Below are 19,215 nucleotides of genomic sequence, written 5' to 3' on the forward strand. Positions count from 1 at the left end.
TATGCGCACCTGTCGCTTACATCATTTGACATTTTATCAACATGGCGGACTATACAGAATTAAATTGTGACTCGGCAAAAATGGCAAATAACGTCGTAAACGATCGAATTAACGATGGAGATTATACATTAAGAAGGAATTAATGAAATGCCTGTGATAATCAACGATGCATAAAAATGTTTTCGATAGCAACAACATTATTTATTTATTTGTGATCTACTCGGTGGATGTAACATGTTTGTCACGGAAACGAGTGTTTGCATATTGTTAGCGATCAATTTACTCGCAATGTTATTTTAAACATCTGTCGAGATTATTGTTAGAAAATGGGATAAGAAAAACATGGTTTCATTTATATGTTAGTGGATCTGTGTATAATCAGATTCATATGCACATATTGCTTTATTATGTTTGTCGTGCTGTACAGTTTATTGAAACAGCATGGAACTTATACTGTTCATCTGTAAATTGCAAGGTAAATATATTAATATAAATCATAGTAAGTTAAATACATCTATTACCATTTAATGTGCTTGTTTATATGTTATTTTTTCCACAACTGCTTCTGATGCGATTACATGTTTCCCAGTAATTCAGGTATTCAGGGAACGTTTTTGCCCTTTTTTGCCTAAACTGCGCGCTAAAATGCCCTTTTTGAAAGTAATGCGCCATGCCCCTTTGCCCTCCTGGGAAAAACACTAGGTGTGGTGGTAATTTGTGAGATGATCTTAAAAAAAAAAAAAAAAAAATGTTAGGGGGGGGGGGGGGGGGGATTCGGGTGGGGGGAGGGGGGGGGGGGGGGGGGGGGGGGGTGGGGGTGGGGGATTCTTGGGTGCGATGTTTGGACGGTATTTCAAACATAAAATAATATAAATAAATATTTGTGTTTTTTAACTGTTAAAAAAAAAAATTGGGGGGTGGGGTGGGGATTGGGGGTATAGTGTGAGGGTGTGGTGGTCATTTGTGAGATGATCTTAAAAAAAAAAAAAAAAAAAAAATGGGGGGGGGGGAGGTTCGGGGGGGGGGGGAGGTTCGGGGGGGGGGGGGAGGGCACGGGGGATGGTTTGGGTGGAGTCTATTGTGGTATGTCAGGTAAGAGTAGTTTTGTCAAAGTATCAATCAAATCTAATCGTAACTAAAGAAGTTATGGCAATTTTAGCAAAATTTAATAATTTGACCTTGAGAGTCAAGGTCATTCAAAGGTCAAGGTAAAATTCAACTTGCCAGGTACAGTAACCTCATAATAGCATGAAAGTATTTGAAGTTTGAAAGCAATAGCCTTGATACTAAAGAAGTAAAGTGGATCGAAACACAAAATTTAACCATAAATTCAAAGTTACTAAGTCAAAAAAGGGCCATAATTCCGTAAAAAAGACAACCAGAGTTATGCATATTGTCCTTTAACTGTACCCTTATGATAGTTTGCGAGTGTTCCAAGTATGAAAGCAATATCTATGATACTTTAGGGGTAAAGTGGACCAAAACACAAAACTTAACCAAAATTTTCAATTTTCTAGGTATAAAAAGGGCACATAATTCTGTCAAAATGCATGCCAGAGTTATCTAACTTTGCCTGCCCAGTCCCCTCATGATAGTTAGTAAGTGTACCAAGTTTGAATGCAATAGCATTGATACTTTCTGAGAAAAGTGGACCTAAACGCAAAACTTAACCAAAATTTTCAATTTTCTAAGTATAAAAGGGGCACATAATTCTGTCAAAATGCACGCCAGAGTTATCTAACTTTGCCTGCCCAGTCCTCTCATGATAGTAAGTAAGTGTACCAAGTTTGAATGCAATAGTATTGATACTTTCTGAGAAAAGGGGACCTAAACGCAAAACTTAACCGGACACCAACGCCGACGCCAAGGTGATGACAATAGCTCATAATTTTTTTTCAAAAAATAGATGAGCTAAAAATATATACACAAAATACGAGTATAAAACATTAAAACAGGCGGTGGAAGCAGTAAAAGGGGGTGCTTTAAGCTTAAGACAGACTTCTAAGTCCCTTAATCAACCCTTAGTGATCAATTGAATGGCAAAATTTATATGGATGCTAAACCAGGTCACCCTCCTGTTGTTCCTCTTGAAATTGAAGAGAAAATTATTGATCAAGTTACAACTGCCGCAAGCTGTGGTTTTGGAATAACGCGACGAGAGCTTCTTGTAAAGACGGGACAACTATGCAAAAAGATCGGATTGAAAAAGCCGTTTAAAAATGGAATACCCGGGAAAGGCTATTTGGAAGGTCTGAAAAAACGGCATCAATCAGTTGTCATCTGCAAGCCTGAAAAACTCGGGACATCTCGTGCCAGAATGTTAAATCCAACAGTTGTTCATAATTATGTCAACAATCTGGGCAAAATTTTTGGGAGCCTAGGTTTGTTGGAAAAGCCAACACAGATTTGGAATATGGACGAGATTGGCAAGCAGTATGAACACAATCCCGTCCGCGTCCTTGCCCGTAAAGGTGTCAAGAATCTTCCCGGCAGAATGTCAAATCAGCAAACACATACAACCATCGTAGCCTCCGTTAATGCTGACGGCAGAGCCATGACCCCTTTGTTTATCGTCAAAGGAAAAACCAGTCGCTGCCTTCACTCCTGGAATACTTCTGAAGCTCCAGCTGGATAAAAAGGGACTTTTCAGAAGAACGCATGGATGGCCAAGGCTTTCTGTCAAAGCTGGTTCGAGGCAATTTTCTTTAAAGAGTGTGGCTCTGAACGTCCTCAGCTACTGATATGCGACAGTCATAATTCTCATGAGGCATGGAATCTCATCCAACCAGCAAAGGCCAACAACATACACATCTTAGCATTGCCACCTCACACAACTCATTAATTACAGCCCCTCGACAAGAGCGTATATGGTCCACTGTATTTTAAAGAAGCCTGCACAGAGTACCTCTCTTCACATCCGATCAATACCATTAGCAAATGGTCATTCCCGCGGTTGATCGCAAGAGCTTGGGAAAGGTCTATGACGTCATGCAACATCAAAAGTGGCTTTGCTTCCTGTGGCATTAACCCATATTCTTGCTCTCCATTACGATATGAAGAAATGATGCCTTCTCGCGTTTTCGAAAGACCCATTCCGGTTGAAAATGCAACTTCAACCTCCGTAGCAGCGAAGTAAGCCGCCAAGAACACAAGGCAACACCAAATACGGAAACACCATCTCCGACTTCGCCGGAATATAACGGCACACTCAGACTATCAACAAATGTCACAGATAGTGCCGTCATGCTAACACCACAATTCTTTCCCAGTGACCCCAATGTCTTTGTTGAGCTTGTGCCTTCGTGGAGCATTGACATAAATGATAGTGCGTCATTTGGCGAAGCAACGGGTATACCAGCATGCAACTGGAACGCAGACGTTGACGCTTTATTTTCTCTGCCACAAAACATGACTGAAACATCTCCGACTGCCCCCAAGAGAGCTTGTTTGACCACGCACAGATAACTGACATCCCCGGAGATAATTAACAAAAAGAAAGAAAAGGAAGAACAAAAAGAAAACATTTTGAAGAAAAAGGAAAACAGACGCATCGAACGGCAAAACAAAAAGGCCCTAACATTCCAAAAATAATGACGTTGTACTTTCCCCCAACACGCATACTTTGTCAATCATATTTGGCAAGATTTCTTTAAATTAGTCAACGTTTTATTTTACACATTACATAATCAAAGCCTTATGATGGTACAGAGTGTTTACATAAGTTGACGTATAACTTGGAATTATTTTATTTTCAGGATACAAAGACAAACAAAAGTAATCACGCAACCATTCAACATCATTTTGCTTGATTTCAGGATGCAACGATCAGCTGTTCTGAATGTATGCAACACTGAGATTACTGGTCAGCTGAGTAATAGATGGCAAAAACGCTTTGAGAAGCAAACCGATCTGAAACATTTGTACCATCATGAAACTGTATATCAGGGCTCGCGCTGTCGTTCGCCACTTGAGCCATTTGCGAAAATATTGAGAATTTGGCTCAAGAAAAATCCGATTTGCGAAAATGCTAAAATCTCGTAAAATTTCATTGAAAACCGCCGCCATTTTAACCCGAAACTGGTTTTCTATATTTTTCTCTTTGTTTCGATGAAAGTATTCGCAATTTGAACAGTGAACGAAAACCGGTCTGCACCTGTATCGAGACATCGCTTGACCTTATTGTTATTGAAGTGCACATGGTAGCTGGCCAATCAAAACTGAGTTCGCTGAGTTCAACGTTGTTGAATGAAACGTAAAAATGGGTGGAGCTTTGAATACACAGTGAATATTGTCGTCTGCAAACAAAATAGCGGCCGGTCGCAAATGTCGTATTATAAGATTAAAAATGAAAATAAGCGTGACCATAAATTAATTATTTCCAAGCTGACTATCGATCTAAATTAAAGAGTGATAATTAAATAATTAGTTCTATGTCGTTGATGTTACAACTTTCTGCCGATGAAAAGGTGATTATTAATTAATTTGATCGTTTTACTCACACACTATGCTAACTAACAGCGGCGTATTTTAATCAAAGGAAAACGTGAACAACACGCGCGGTTTAATTGCAATTAAAGTTTAATTAAAGTTACGAATTTGTAACACATAGGAACAGTAATTCATATCGTCTACAAAATTTGGAACATCTCATGAAAATCTCAATTGAAGGAAAAGACTGCAAAGATGTTGACTTTAAAGTGATCTACAAACTGTATCCTTGTAAAAAACAGCGCAGAATAATAATGATATAATAATGATACATGTCATGACTTTGTTCTCTGTGTATAGCAGGATTTGTTTGCAATGTATTTTGTGAATGAAATGTATGCTTGTATTTTACATGCCATTCATCATGTTGTTAAAAATGTGCTGTATGAAAATATCTCTATAACTATGAAAATTGTGATGTGCTGTATATTATGAGATGTGACATGTGCTTGTATATATTGTTATTTTAAACAAACAAAAACTGGGTGGCAATAGGCCCAAAACACACCACCACAGATAATCCAGGATCCAAATTTTTTTCGGGGGGGGGGGGGGGGGGGGGCATGCCCCCGGACCCCCCATAGATCTGGGTGGCTCAAAGATATTTTGGGCCAGCGCTAGCCCTGTGTATATGAGCATCACTTGTTATACGATGTTTATGTTCACCTTGCAGATGTTATTTACAATGGCGCAGACAATATAAAATTTAACATGCTTTGTGAATGTTGGGAGCGAATGAAATATGACGAGGATAAAAGTATCGTATGATTAGCGTTGAGATTTTGTTCGAAATGTGTTGATGATTATTTGTTAACCATTGCTGATGAAATCAGATGTTATTCTTTGTAGATCCAGTTGTAGCCAGGGTCAATTAGTTAGTTTGCTAATAATATGTATAACAATTAACTCCAATTTATTGGCCTAATTGAAACAATTTTCATCTATGTTAACCAGTCTTATGAAACGTTGACGATTTCTTGTTTGGTCGCTGAGATGTATTTAAATGAAAATTACAATTGATAAGAACATTTGATTTCTGTAAAATAACTTATAATACAAAGTTGTATGCTTCAGCACATTTAATCAAGGATTTTTTTTATAAAGTCTTTTAGTGTCCGAATTTCCCCTCCACGGACCGAAATTCCCCGCCTTTTAGCCTGAATGGTTTTGCCTAAATTTTAATCGATTTATTTAAAGTATCACTGAAAAGTTTAATAAAATATGTGAATGTTGTGTTCCTTCAATCGATTACAACGTGACATTGCACAGTAAAGGCCGGGATCCTCTTGATATGCCTCATTGACTTCCTGAATTACAAAAACTGTCCCAAATATGTGTCCGTTTCACTAGTCAGAAATATTAATCTTTTGTACTGAGTTTACATGCTTAAATATTTTTTTAAAGAACTTTTACAGGTTAACCAACACTGAAAATAATTTAATTATTGAAAATATTAGTGCGAGTTTCTGCTGATTAAAATACACAACACTTTCAGTTTCCTGCGCCTCTCTCTCACCTTCATTTACAAACAACTGGTCTTTATCTGGGTTGTCGGCTCTTTCGGCCTCGTTTTTAAAAAGGCCCATTCGGCCCCAATTTCAGGCTCATTCGGCCCAAGAACCAGGCCTTTTCGGCCCTATTTTTAATTTGAATAAATCGTTGAAAATATGTTGGTCGGCACTCTTTAAAACTATGAAGTATTGTTTATTACAGTATTATATTATCTTTATTGAAGATAATTCCATTTGAAACAAGGAATGTGTTTGTCAGAAACACTATGTCCCCTTCTGCGCCTCTTTGAATTAATTTTTTTTTACCTTTGACCTTGAAGGATGACCTTGACCTTTCACCACTCAAAATGTGCTGCATGTGTTTGTCAGAAACACTATGTCCCCTTCTGTGCTGCTTTGATTTTTTTTTACCTGTGACCTTGAAGGATGACCTTGACCTTTCACCACTCAAAATACGCGGCTCCATGAGATACAATGTACACACGCATGCCAAATATAAAGTTGCTATCTTCAATATTGCAAAAGTATTCATAAAATGAGCGATTTTGGCCACATATATTTGACCTCTGACCTTGAAGGATGACCAGTGCTCCAGCTAGGCCTAAATCGAAGGGCGCCGCGCCCTGCCCTCCCGATCCTCCGCCCTGCCCCCCGAACCCCCGCCCTGCCCCCCCCCCTCTCAAAAAAAAAAAATTTTTTTTTTTTACATATGATAATTTTTAAATCTCTTATTTCATTGTCAATATTTTAATCCTCATTGTAGACATTATATTTGAATGGTTTAACAATAATGGGAATAATACAATTATTTATAACATATAAATTAAAATGCAATAGGGAGCATTCCAGAAACACCCGCGCGCTCGAACGTGCTCTTTTCACAAAATACTGCGCGTCGAAAGTGCCCTTTTGACAATATACTGCGAGTCGAAAGTGCCCTTTTGACAAAAAAGCCCCCCATGCCCTTTTCAAATCATAGCTGGAGCACTGGATGACCTTGTCCTTTCACCACTCAAAATGTGCAGCTCCATGAGATACACATGCATACCAAATATTAAGTTGCTATCTTGAATATTGAAAAAGTTACTGCAAATGTTAAAGTTGGAGCAAACAGACCAACAGACAGACAGGGCAAAAACAATACGTCCCCCACTATAGTGGGTGGGGGACATAAAAAGATTCTCTTGTCTTTTGCTCCGGGTATGTCGTCGTAATGAGGCGTTATTATAAACTTGATACAAGAGTCTGAGACGGCTTTGAAAATAAAACAAACTATAAATTTATTTCTATTACGTATACACACTTCTTAACAATACACTACAGTATCGTATTTACTGCACATTAATTGTTCATTTTATTAATAAGTTCAATTACATCATCATCATAATCATCATCATCATAATCATCATTCATCATAATAATCATTCATCATCATTATCACCATCACCATCATAATAATCAACAGCATCATAATACTCATCATCATAATAATCGTAAACATCATAATAATGACCATCATAATAATAATCAACATCATAATTATCATCATAATAATAATCATTTTTATTCTAATTGACATCATACACTTGTTCCTGTTGTGATACACATCGTTAATGCATTAAACAGATGTTGTTTTCTTTAATTACTCCTACCCCGTCATACATTATTGAATGAAGCCATTGTCTAGCACACCCACACCTATGCCAGGTTGTATGATCTTTATCAAGTTGTATATACATGTGTGATGTGTAATCGGATCAACAGGTAACAAAAAGGTAGATTTTAGATTATAAATGGTAGATTTATGATTATAATTAAACATGAGATGTGTTTGTCAGAAACACAATGCATTGCGCCGCTTTGAAGCCATAAATTTGACCTTTGACCTTGAAGGATGTCCTTGACCTTTCACCACTCAAAATGTGCAGCTCCATGAGATACACATGCATGCCAAATATCAAGTTGCTATCTTCAATATTGCAAAAGTTATAGCAAAACTTTAACCAAGGTTACAGTTTTGGGACACACATACAATGACTGACTGACACAATGACAGACAGACAGACAGACAGGCCAAAAACAATATACCCCCGATCTTTCGATCCCCCGATCTTGGAGCATTAAAATATTCTTACAGAAAAATTGTGTCCATTAAATTTTAACTGACAATAAAAATTGCAAATTATAACCATGTTAACGATTTTACTATGTTAATATATGTTCAAGCTTACATAGGAAAATAATTTTTATGTCGAAAATCTTAGCTAGTCAGTTTGCATCGACACCTACCCGTATTGCATCATTATCTTAATGTTTTATATATGCAAAATTGTGAAAATTGTAAATATTGGATGAGACTATAATAATAATAAATTCCCTATCATAATTCATTTGTGAATTGACATACGAACCTCATAATTTTTCAAAACAATTATCAATTTAATTGCATAAGCAATCAGAGTAAAAAAAAGGTTTGTATTGACAGCATACACTTAATTACTACGACCCCGTCTTTAATTCATTATGGAGTGAAGCCATTGACTAGCACCCGCACCTATGCCAGGTTTTATGACCTTTATCAGATTGTAAAATACATGTGTCACCAGATTAACAAATTGTAATAAGGCCATTAGATTAATCCATGTTTGCATGTTCGCATTCTATGTCTCAGTTCTTATTTAAAAAGCATTTTTACAATATTTCGGGAGAGAAGTTAGAATTCTATTGTTAGCATGTGTTACCAAAAATATAAATGTATGCAAACTAGGTCGACTCTAATTATTAATAATTTTGTTGATCACAAATTCACAATCACAAACACTTGCACTGTTTGTTATAATTTATTTACGATTAACACAAGTAACATCCAATATCATACCAAATTTCACAGCATAATTATAGAACTAGTAGCCCATAAAATACTACATGTATATATATAAGTCGCAGCCTAAGCAGGGTTCTCAATAACTTTTGAGCCAACAGGCCCAAATGTGAAACCAACAGGCCTACTAGGGGGGTCCAAGAGGCATGCTCCCCCTGAAAATTTTAAAAATTGAGCACTTGATTTCCTGCATTTTGGGCCATTTTATGGCTATTTTAGTGGTCAACCAGGCACTTAAATTTGAGCATTTTTATGTGCATTTTATGAATATTAGCTTTTTTTTACTTAATAAAGATAAATGGAAAAAGCTCTTTATTACTTTTGTAAAATTTTAACTGAACATGTGATGAACAGAACATCAAAATATCTTACTGCTTTTTGACCGATTCCAAAATGCGCCTTTTCATTGTTGTTGTTGTAATGCGTTAAGGGAGGTAATGAATAGACGTTATGCTTACCGGTAAAAGCAAATAGTAACCAAATTACCGAAAAGACATGCAAATTTCGAAAATTCAATTGCCGATTTTCCAAATCTGAGCAAATTTCAACCGGCCAAAATCTGATGTCAAACGGCTGATTTGGCCCGCGGCCGGCTCTTATTGAGAACCCTGGCCTAAGTAAAACATAGATAGAAAAATGATGTATGATACCAATGAACACGATAATTGCACTTTTTAACGTTTGTGTAATATTTATTTACACCTGTAATCCAGACCTTTTCCGCTCCATTTTGGGAAAACCCCACACTGGAATTTTGGCAATTTCGCGTTGTGATAACCCCATTTTAAGAAAAAAATTAATCGCAAAACTTGCTCAATTGGGAAAAATAATTGCATGTAAATAGTGTTTCTTATATTTCAAAGAAGCCGTTAACTGGTAAATAACGACTATTTTGATAATATATTTTTAAAATTTTACAAAATATTATGAACATGTGTGATAATTTCAGGACTTTTTATCTTATTTTGGGGAAAGGGCCTGGCCTTTTTTGAGGGGCAAAAAATGCGCGAAACACCAGATTTTGGGGAAAATGGTAAGGAAAGTCTTAAATAATCAATTTAACATATTTTACTGTTTTTAAAACAAATTCATGGCAACATATAATTTAATTATGCAGTATTTTTCTCTTTTCTACACTGGATCAGGTTAACTTATATATTTAAAGGTTAAAAAAAAATTTTTTTTTTTTGGAATTTGGATTTTTTTTAATTGGGAACAAAACAACCAGATTTGCATTGGAAATGGGGCCGAAATTCGGACCCGTGGCAAAGGGCGGAAAAGGCCTGCAGGTTTTTTTTGGCCCGATTTTATAGCCGAAATTTGGCTATGTTCCCAATCCCAAAAAGTATACTTTTTTCCCAAAATGTGGCAAAAAATTCCCAATTCCCCCTCCCCAAAATTTTTTTTTAGAAAGAAGTGTCTATGGTATTTTATCTCAATTTTAATTCAATGACATCTTACAAAGTATTATATGATTTTGTTCTTTTAATTTGAATGATTATAAAGAGTTATATCAAATTTAGTATTTCCCTAATAAGTGGACTTTTCGTTTGGAACAAAAAAGGCTAATGAAGTTATTTTCCCAATTACATGAAATTCCAATAAAATTTCCAATTCCAAAGCCATGGACAATCTTCCCAAAAAGTGGAAAAAACCCTGGCCTGCAATCAAAGATTTTATTAAACACACAAACCCACAATCGATTCAATTAAAAGCCACCACAATTCAACAATTAAAACAATTACATACATTGGTAACAGTTTGTAAAACGATACTGGTTTTCAATTAATTTCATTTAATCATCCATAATCAAAAGCAATAAAAAAAAAACGACAACACAATATATCATTTTAAACACCTTTCTTTCAATTAAAATCAAAATATAATATCCAGGGTTCCCTCTGGGCTTTCAAAAGTTGTCGCCACTTACTTTCGCCGAATTAAAAAAGTTGTCGCCACACTGGGGCAACATTTGGGCGATGAAAATCATGTTATTATAATACCAAAAAATGAGCATTTACAGTATGTTAAAGGAATTGATTTAATAACAGTAGTATTTATAATAACAACACATTAAAAATTGTTCATTAAATAAAGGCACATTCAATCAGTTGTAACTCTTGTTGATTGACACCTTCTTAGCAGCCTGAATATGTTGCCACAGTATTGGTGCTTCATAAGCTCTATGGTATTCTGAAAATACAAAAAGGGAAAAATAATATTAATATTAAACTAATAATAATCAATTAATGTGTAGTATATGAATAATATAAATGTGCTTAACTATGTTTACCTTTCTTAAAACAGTACATTCGGTAGCGAGTGAATTGATAAGTGATGAGGATATAAAGAGTTCACACAGCATAGATTGTGTGTTGGAAATCATATTGAAGGAAATCAAATTCTGATAAACAACTGTCTTTGTTTGGTTTTTGTTTGTTAGCTGGTGAATGTTAGGGAGGGGAACGTTTGCATTTTGAATGAGTCTCAAAATTAGCAGAATCTAATGTTCACTTTTTAAAAGTCGTTTTACACTCTGAACTTGCCATTTCGACGAGTGAAACAGAAATATGTCACTGTTTAAATAGAACCAATACATGTAAAATGTTTTACTATTTTCTATAATTACACCCGATTTTTCTAAAAACAATCGATACTTACCTTTTTGATTGTCATTGTTGTCAATTTACTGGTCTTGAATCTGCTTCGAACACTGTGACAAACACTTCACATTTAAGCGCAAAGTCGGCATATTTCAATATTGCCTTATCTCTGATGCAATAAAACTGCCGACCAATTAAGATAACTTGCAACAACACTCCAGATAATCGCAATTATCACCATAACATGCCACTTTGCGGTAGTATGCAGTCAGCTCCACGCTCCATTGAAAACAGCTGTATCGCTTACATCATGGAAATCTATAGTATTACGACTGCCGTAAAGCGGCTGGTAAACACAGCGTCTTTTGTCATTTTAAGAAAATATAAATGCAGAAAAATGACGATTTTTTTAAAATCGCCATTTACGAAATTTTGTCGCCAGATTTTTTATTTTGTCGCAATTGGCGCCAATGGCGATCGACAGCGGAAACCCTGAATATCCCCAAACGGACCGCTAGCTAATCTGACACCCGCTGTAATGAATTAAGTTTTAAAGGTGTAATAACAATGATTTTTTTTGCCAAAAATTACCACCGATAATCGGCTGCTTCGCAATTGCAAAAAATGACGTTTGTTCCCTAAAATCTGACCAGAATTTCCCAAAAAATGACCAAATTTTCCCAATAAAGCCATAAGATTACAATGTCATTCAGCGATTTTCCTTGTCCAATTGGGAAAAGTACCCGTACCGGTCCAATTGGGAAAAATTGAGTCATGAAAACCTCAAAATTGGGAAAAATCGAGTTGTGAAATCTTTAAATTGGGAAAATCGCGTCGTGAAGTTTGGGTCTTATTGAATACATCATACAGTTCAAACTTAATTGAACATACCCATTAAAATAATCATTTGCAGGCATGCCTTAATGACCATTACTTAAAGTAATAAAGTTGATATAAATAACAAAATATTATATAGAAGACACAAAATCAATTACTATTTGTTTTAATCTCTTATAAAGCAATGTCTCTCGCTTTCATTTTTTTGAAAATTTCAACAATCTTTGATGTTTGATCATCACTCAGTTGCTGGCATCCCTCTCTGCACAGCATCATTACAGTTGTCAATGTGTCCTGTGATAGACGGTTCCGATTGGTTGTGCAAAGATTGTTCATTAGACTGAACAAGCTTTCCACAGAGGCAGTGCTGGAGGGCATTTCAAACTACGATAAGGTTTCAAACCGACGTCAAACAGTACGCTGGCTGCCTGACAAAAGAACCGCAAACAGTAACGACTCTATTGATTGAACGCGCTGAATAATAAAACCCGATATTAATCGAGCGCGTGGTTACACACAACTATACGATTTTCTTTGTTCGCTCGCCGAAAGTTGGGTTTTGTTACGAAACTTTCGATCGTTTTGAGAAAAAATTCGGACGCTGATTGGGATTTTTTCAGATGCCGATAGGGAATTTGGGAATTTTCGCTCGATTGGGAAAGTACCGTTAACCGGTACTTTATAAAGAAGGAGGAAAATCACTGTCATTTAGCGTTAATTTCGTAGAACGAGTGCCGATCGAGCTTGTCGAGTCTTCGCCGAATGACAACCGACTTACGAATGTTCGCGAATGTAGCCGAATACGATTTTACGTTGCTATCCAACCATCTCTCTCTATATTGCAGAGGATACCGGCGCTAGTGGATGTATCCCGATTGTTAACGCCTGTTTTTACACACATCCAAGATGGCGGAAAGCAGACGAGAAGTTTGCGATGAGCAGCGAAAATGATAAATAACACTAAAATTAACAGCGGATATCACATGGTTATTAGGAGATAATTTAATGTGTGCGTCAATTAACGCAAAATACTACTTTTGAGATGAACAACAACAAATATTTATTAGAAATCATCACAGTGAATGTGCGTCATGGAAATCTGTGTTGGGAAATTGGAGTTAGTTTACTCACAAAGTTAAAGCATTTAAGATGAGTATCGTTCGAAAATGTTAAGAGACAAACATGATTTGATTGATATGTTTGTGAATCTGTGTATAATCAGATTCATATGCATATTCTGCTTTATTATTTTTGTCACGCTGTATAGTTTGGTGAAATAGCATTGAACTGAGGATGTCAATTGTGCAAGATATTGAAAGGTAAACAATTGAAATGTATTATTTTAGCTCCATTTAATACAACATTAACACAGCAAGAACACTAATGCGTGTTTGTTAATAGTTGTAATTTGTTAATGTTTTCACCATATCATATTTTGCTTTAAAAAACATCCTGAATTAAATTCATACTCTTGAAGAGATTATGATTAAATCATAATGGTACATGTATATTGAAGAATCTATAGATTATTGCAAGTTTAATATCCATGTGGAAGGATATTAACTAAACGTTGTAAGAAGACATGAAAGCAACACTTTATAATATAAAAATGCTGTCAAACATAAACTTAGTAATTTTTATTTTGTTCTTATAATTATATTTATAATGTTTCCAATTTCATGGTTTATCGCGCTATTTTTCCCAATTTCATGGTTTATCGCGCTAATTTTCCCAATCCAAATGCCACAGGCCGTAACAAAATAAAGCAAAAAAAAATCACTGAATAAAATATAGGGCCAAATAAGCCTGGTCGATTTGGGGCCGAATAAGCTTGGGGCCGAATCAGCGTGAAATTTGGGACTGGGACGAAAAAGCTTGGGGCCGAAAGAGCCTGCTACCCTTAATGTGACCTAATCATGTTAATTATGACAGCTTTTAACATTAGTTTATGTATAAATTTAAATACTCCTATTATAATACCATCTGAAAACATATAAGGAGAAAAAACATTCCCCATATATTAATAACTTAGTTATTTATGACCTAATGCGGATTGAAAAAAATTAGTTAATAACAAAAAATGATTATAAATATCCGAAAATTAAGCTGTCCGGACACAAAACCAAGTACTTCAAACATAAATATGTACTACGTGTCGTATGAAGATGTTAACAATATAAACACCATTAAATCATTACCGTTTTCGGTCTTTTAAGGATCGCTCCTTTAGAGCAAACGGTGCAAATTGCTGGCATCACGTTTATTATTTTTTACTGAGCAACATTTAGATGCGAGGTCGGTATACTATCAAACCGGAAGCTTAGGAAATATTAGGTAACATTCGGTTACATTCAGCCAATATTTTACGCAATCTGGAACTCGTTGGTAGAGGTGTTAACGTGATATTATGGGCATCTACCAGTTTATAGGTGTCTATCGCAACCGTTGTTTATTTTTGGTGTTTCCACTTCATATACACTTATATTTGTTAATGCAGCATCAACATACTTAAACAATATCCCGGAAAAATAATGCATTTGAATATCAACCGTTCTTTCGTTTGACAACTGATCATGCCTGTACGATGTGAACCTAAATTTAGTTTTAGTGCAGATTCGTTCATACGAAACAAAGACACAATTTTGTTTTACGGATCATTTCGACTTAGAGGACTGGGCGAGTCATGTAAAATATATTATATACAATATACTTTTAATAAACAACTGGTAGCAAGATGAATTGCAGATAATTGGTCAGTAACCACATTTTAACTAACTCTTTTAACCTGTTAATTCTTTTCAGCCCAATTCAACAGTAAAAAAATGCCCATAATACCACTTTAACAATCCCACTTTTAAAAATAAACAATGTGATTTAATTTGAAAGCTTAAATTGTTAACAGGCGCGTCATTGTATGTCGCCATCATGTATAATATTTTACCGCGACGTCGCACGTTCACGCTTCACCGTTCGACGTCATGCACTTTTAAAAGCAACATTATTTGGTTCTACTTCTACTTCGTTACTTCCTACAGTCAATTGCTGACTATGAAAGGAAGGCGTTTGCGATGTCCACAAAATGGGGAACATCATATTCGGTATTTATAATATGTATTATCAATGAATTAATTCTATGTAATAAATATTGTATAAGATATTCAGATGTAGCTCTAGCGAACTTAAATCATTATGAAGAAGTACGATCTTTATTGAAAATGTTTCAAATTGTCATTTATGAAACCTTTTATCCTAATGAGTGTACAGTTTGCTATTATATTTTACTTTAAAACGCATATCTATTGTACTATAATCTTATTATTCATTTTATATTTATTGTTAATATAATTAATTGTAGAGAATCGTCAATGCTAGTCGTCATAGTTGTCATATTCGTCATTGGCGTCATGATAGATCAAGAAATAAAAGTAAGAAACAAATCGAGATGCATTCTTGATTATTCCAATTGCGTCATCGCAACAATTATCGAATATGACGACTTTGATGACTAGCATTGACAATTCTCTACAATAAATGAGATTAACAATAAAAATAAAATGAATAATAAGATTATACTAAGAAATAGATTATATTCTCGTTTATGCATTATTTTAAGTTTTTGTATTTTCACTTAACAAACTTGATACAATAACCATGCTACCTAAACGAACCCGGTTTGCGCACATGCATTTCGCGTTCGCAAGTTTTAATAAATCTAAATGAAACTATATATATAACTAGGTCATAAAATGTTATATTCGCGAATAAAAAAAGAAGAAAAATGCGATTCAGTATGGAATTACAGAAGCAAACTATTTGAAAAGGCAGTAATCACTGTTTATGTTTACAAGTTCCGTTGCACTGCTTGATATTAAACCAATGAGTAATCAAATTGCAGTTACATCAAATTTAACATCTATTTTATTGCTTTAATAAATTTTAACAACAATGATATTAGCTATATTTTTATTTACACTTCTATGTTGGGGATTAATACTGGCTAAATGTAAAGTTCGATGCGTCATTGAAACGGTTTGCCCCATCCCGATGGTTTGCATCGACCGTTCTAAGGCGGAAATATTCACAGTTTATGTAATATCTGTGCAAGCTAAGCATACGTACGTGCTTTAGGTTACATTAATCATAAACGCATCATGATATTGTGTACACACCTCAAGCTTAAATGAAATATTTCAGTTATTTATTAATAAATACAAAACATGTTAATTGAAAGGCTGGACAACTCTTTGACTAGTAAGTTTACATGTACCGAGTAACGTCCCTCGTTGTCGCGCCGGTGCATTTTCAGAAAATAACATTACTATTTCAGGAAGTGTTATCAGTTGAAAAGCGCCATGTTTATCGATTATCGCTGAATTAGTTTATTATAATTAAGTTTGAAGGGGATATGTTTGGAATACGATGGGCATATAACGATCAGACTTTGAACTTACAAATACACCTACCCGGTACTTTCGATTGTGCAGTTCATTTCATAGAAATAACGACTCCGTGAAAGTTTATTTTGTACGATCTACCATTTTGAAGGTTGTTATCATGTCGATGGAAAATATCGGTCGAAAACATAAAGCCGGCATGTAAGTAGTATTCTTATTTAATAACTATGTGATTATTATGGTTATGCATTTATACACCTTTAGCAATATTTTTATAAATTCATGATCGTAGGAGCAGAAGCCCCAGGGGCCGCGGCCTCAATTATATTTTGAGGAGCTTAATATTTATATTTATTTATTGAAGAAGAAACCTCATTTTTCTGAGACTGTTAGGAAAATGCCATAGGCTGCAATTAAATAGGGAACGCGACTACGGTAGACATGGTGCCGCAATCGTGATCAATAAACCACTAAATCACAGTTCACGACGTGTCGTGTATCTTAAAAGATTGTTATGATATCGTGTTTCAGTTTACGTACAATTTGGCATACACATGTTTAAATAAATGTTGACTCACTTTATCGAAGATCATGGTTGCATTTAAAGCAAACGTTGCAACCAGATAGTAGATGGGGGCATAGCATGTATTAATAAAACATATATAATAGGAATGCAAGAGGTTACAAAAACATTAACTGCTGAAACCGGTTATTTACCGGTTAACCGAAAAAACTTTAGTAGTAAAAATGTTAAGTAAATTTTAAACATGTCATAACGCTCGTACTTGTACTATACCGGTACGTATAAAGATCGCTTGCGTTGATAACATATCCGTTTATTAATAATGTACAATACCATTTATTTCAATAATTTTGTAAATTTAACTTTGTTTTGTATTTATTTTTTCGTGCGTAAATGCACATTGTTCATTTGTAAGTGTCATTAATTTCTTCTTGGTTGGGCCGCTTATAATACGTTCGGGTTGAATTGCTCACAATAACGTTTTGTTTCTTTGTTCATTCTGTTTTAATTTTTTAAACTAAAGTTAACAAAATATAAAAATGATTTTAAATAATTGTTTAAACTAGTGCAACACTATCCCACAGTTCAAACCGATCAGCAAACATTCATGTATACTCATAACATGCACAAAACAACAGTGTTCATTTGGTAAAACATATCTCTGTCCACTAGCTTGTGGCAGAAGCGGCTGCGAGCCTTGATAATAATACGACCTGTTTTTAATTGTTGGGAAACGTTGTTTGTAAACTTTATTTTCACACCACCATGTCAACCTGTCGCCATCGGGTTGACAATTCACTCGCATGATTGTTAATGTTCCGTACCGCGCAACTTTCAAGCAATTGCATAAGTGATTCATTTAATGATTTTATTTTTATATAACTTTTTTATTCATGTTTATTAATTTAATGAGTTTAATAATTTGCTTTCTCAAACAAAACTTGCCTCAGACGTACTGGTGGAAATGTTTGTGACGTACATTACTAATAATAATTTAATTTATGATAAAACAAATACGACGTTAACTCGACAAGCTTTTAACTATGAATTCAAATCTGGATAAAATTGTTTCTTTTAACCACTTTTTTTTCGCAAACAAAAAGTGTTTTATATTGTTAAACAATATAAAGAAGTGAAACTCCAGCTACTTGAGCAGTATTGAATTCTCATTATATACAATTAGTTGGTCCTTTATGTAAGGAAAGTGACCAATTGCCAAAACAGTACAAAACAGCACAATACAGCACAATACAAAACAACATAAAACACATATAAGAACAAGCAAATTCGTTGAATTGATATCCCCCGCCAAAAAACTTGTGGACACAAATATTTCTGGACGGATGGGCAACGCCAACATCATCCTCTTATCCATTTATATACTCATACCAAATTTCAATGAAATCCGTCAAAGCACTTCCAAGATATGACTCCGGACACACACAAAAAGCATTTTTCAAGATACAAAGGGCCATAACTCCGTTATTATCCAATGGTGTACAATGCCATTTGGCGTGCATCATCCTCGTATCCATATACATTGTGTATATACTCAAATCAAGTTTCAATGAAATCTGCCAAAGCACTTCCAATATATGGCTCCGGAGATTAAAAAGCATTTTTTTCAAGATACAAAGAGCCATAACTCCGTTATTAAGAGATGGTGTACAATGCCATTTGGCGTGCATCATCCTTATCCATATATATACTCATTCCAAGTTTCAATGAAATCCGCCAAAGCACTTCCAAGATATGGCTCCGGACACAAAAGTGCCGGACGGACGGAAGGACAGACAACGCCAAAACAATATCTCTCCGCCTATGGCGGGGGAAAATAAAGCTGGGATCACCGCCTTGGAACGGTCAATGCAAAGCACTCCCCGCAGTTCGATGTACTGCTTCACTTCTTTGTTTTTTGAAACGTTATTTATTATCATCGATGGTGCGGCATGTTGATTTAACCGGTCACCAGCGCAAG

The 19,215-nt window shown here is 35.2% G+C and overlaps 1 protein-coding gene and 1 long non-coding RNA gene across 3 annotated transcripts in view; both read right to left on the reverse strand.

Annotated features, from left to right (window-relative positions):
- The window catches only part of LOC127858544 (cytoplasmic tRNA 2-thiolation protein 1-like), a 49,218-nt gene extending 34,576 nt beyond the window's left edge, over positions 1–14,642 (reverse strand). For both annotated transcript variants that reach the window (XM_052395757.1, XM_052395758.1), the window contains exon 1: positions 14,519–14,642. In XM_052395757.1, the coding sequence (XP_052251717.1) occupies positions 14,519–14,575 (57 nt within the window). In that variant the 5' untranslated portion in view covers positions 14,576–14,642. The remainder of the gene's footprint in view (positions 1–14,518) is intronic.
- Positions 10,908–11,960, reverse strand: LOC127858554 (uncharacterized). Its single transcript, XR_008038964.1, has 2 exons — positions 11,542–11,960; positions 10,908–11,073 (listed from the first exon to the last, which is right to left on the reverse strand). It is a non-coding gene; the product is annotated as an uncharacterized LOC127858554 (long non-coding RNA).
- Positions 14,643–19,215: the final 4,573 nt, after the last annotated feature.

This window comes from Dreissena polymorpha, chromosome 14 (genome assembly GCF_020536995.1).
Source record: "Dreissena polymorpha isolate Duluth1 chromosome 14, UMN_Dpol_1.0, whole genome shotgun sequence".
Classification (NCBI taxonomy): Eukaryota; Metazoa; Mollusca; class Bivalvia; order Myida; family Dreissenidae; genus Dreissena; species Dreissena polymorpha.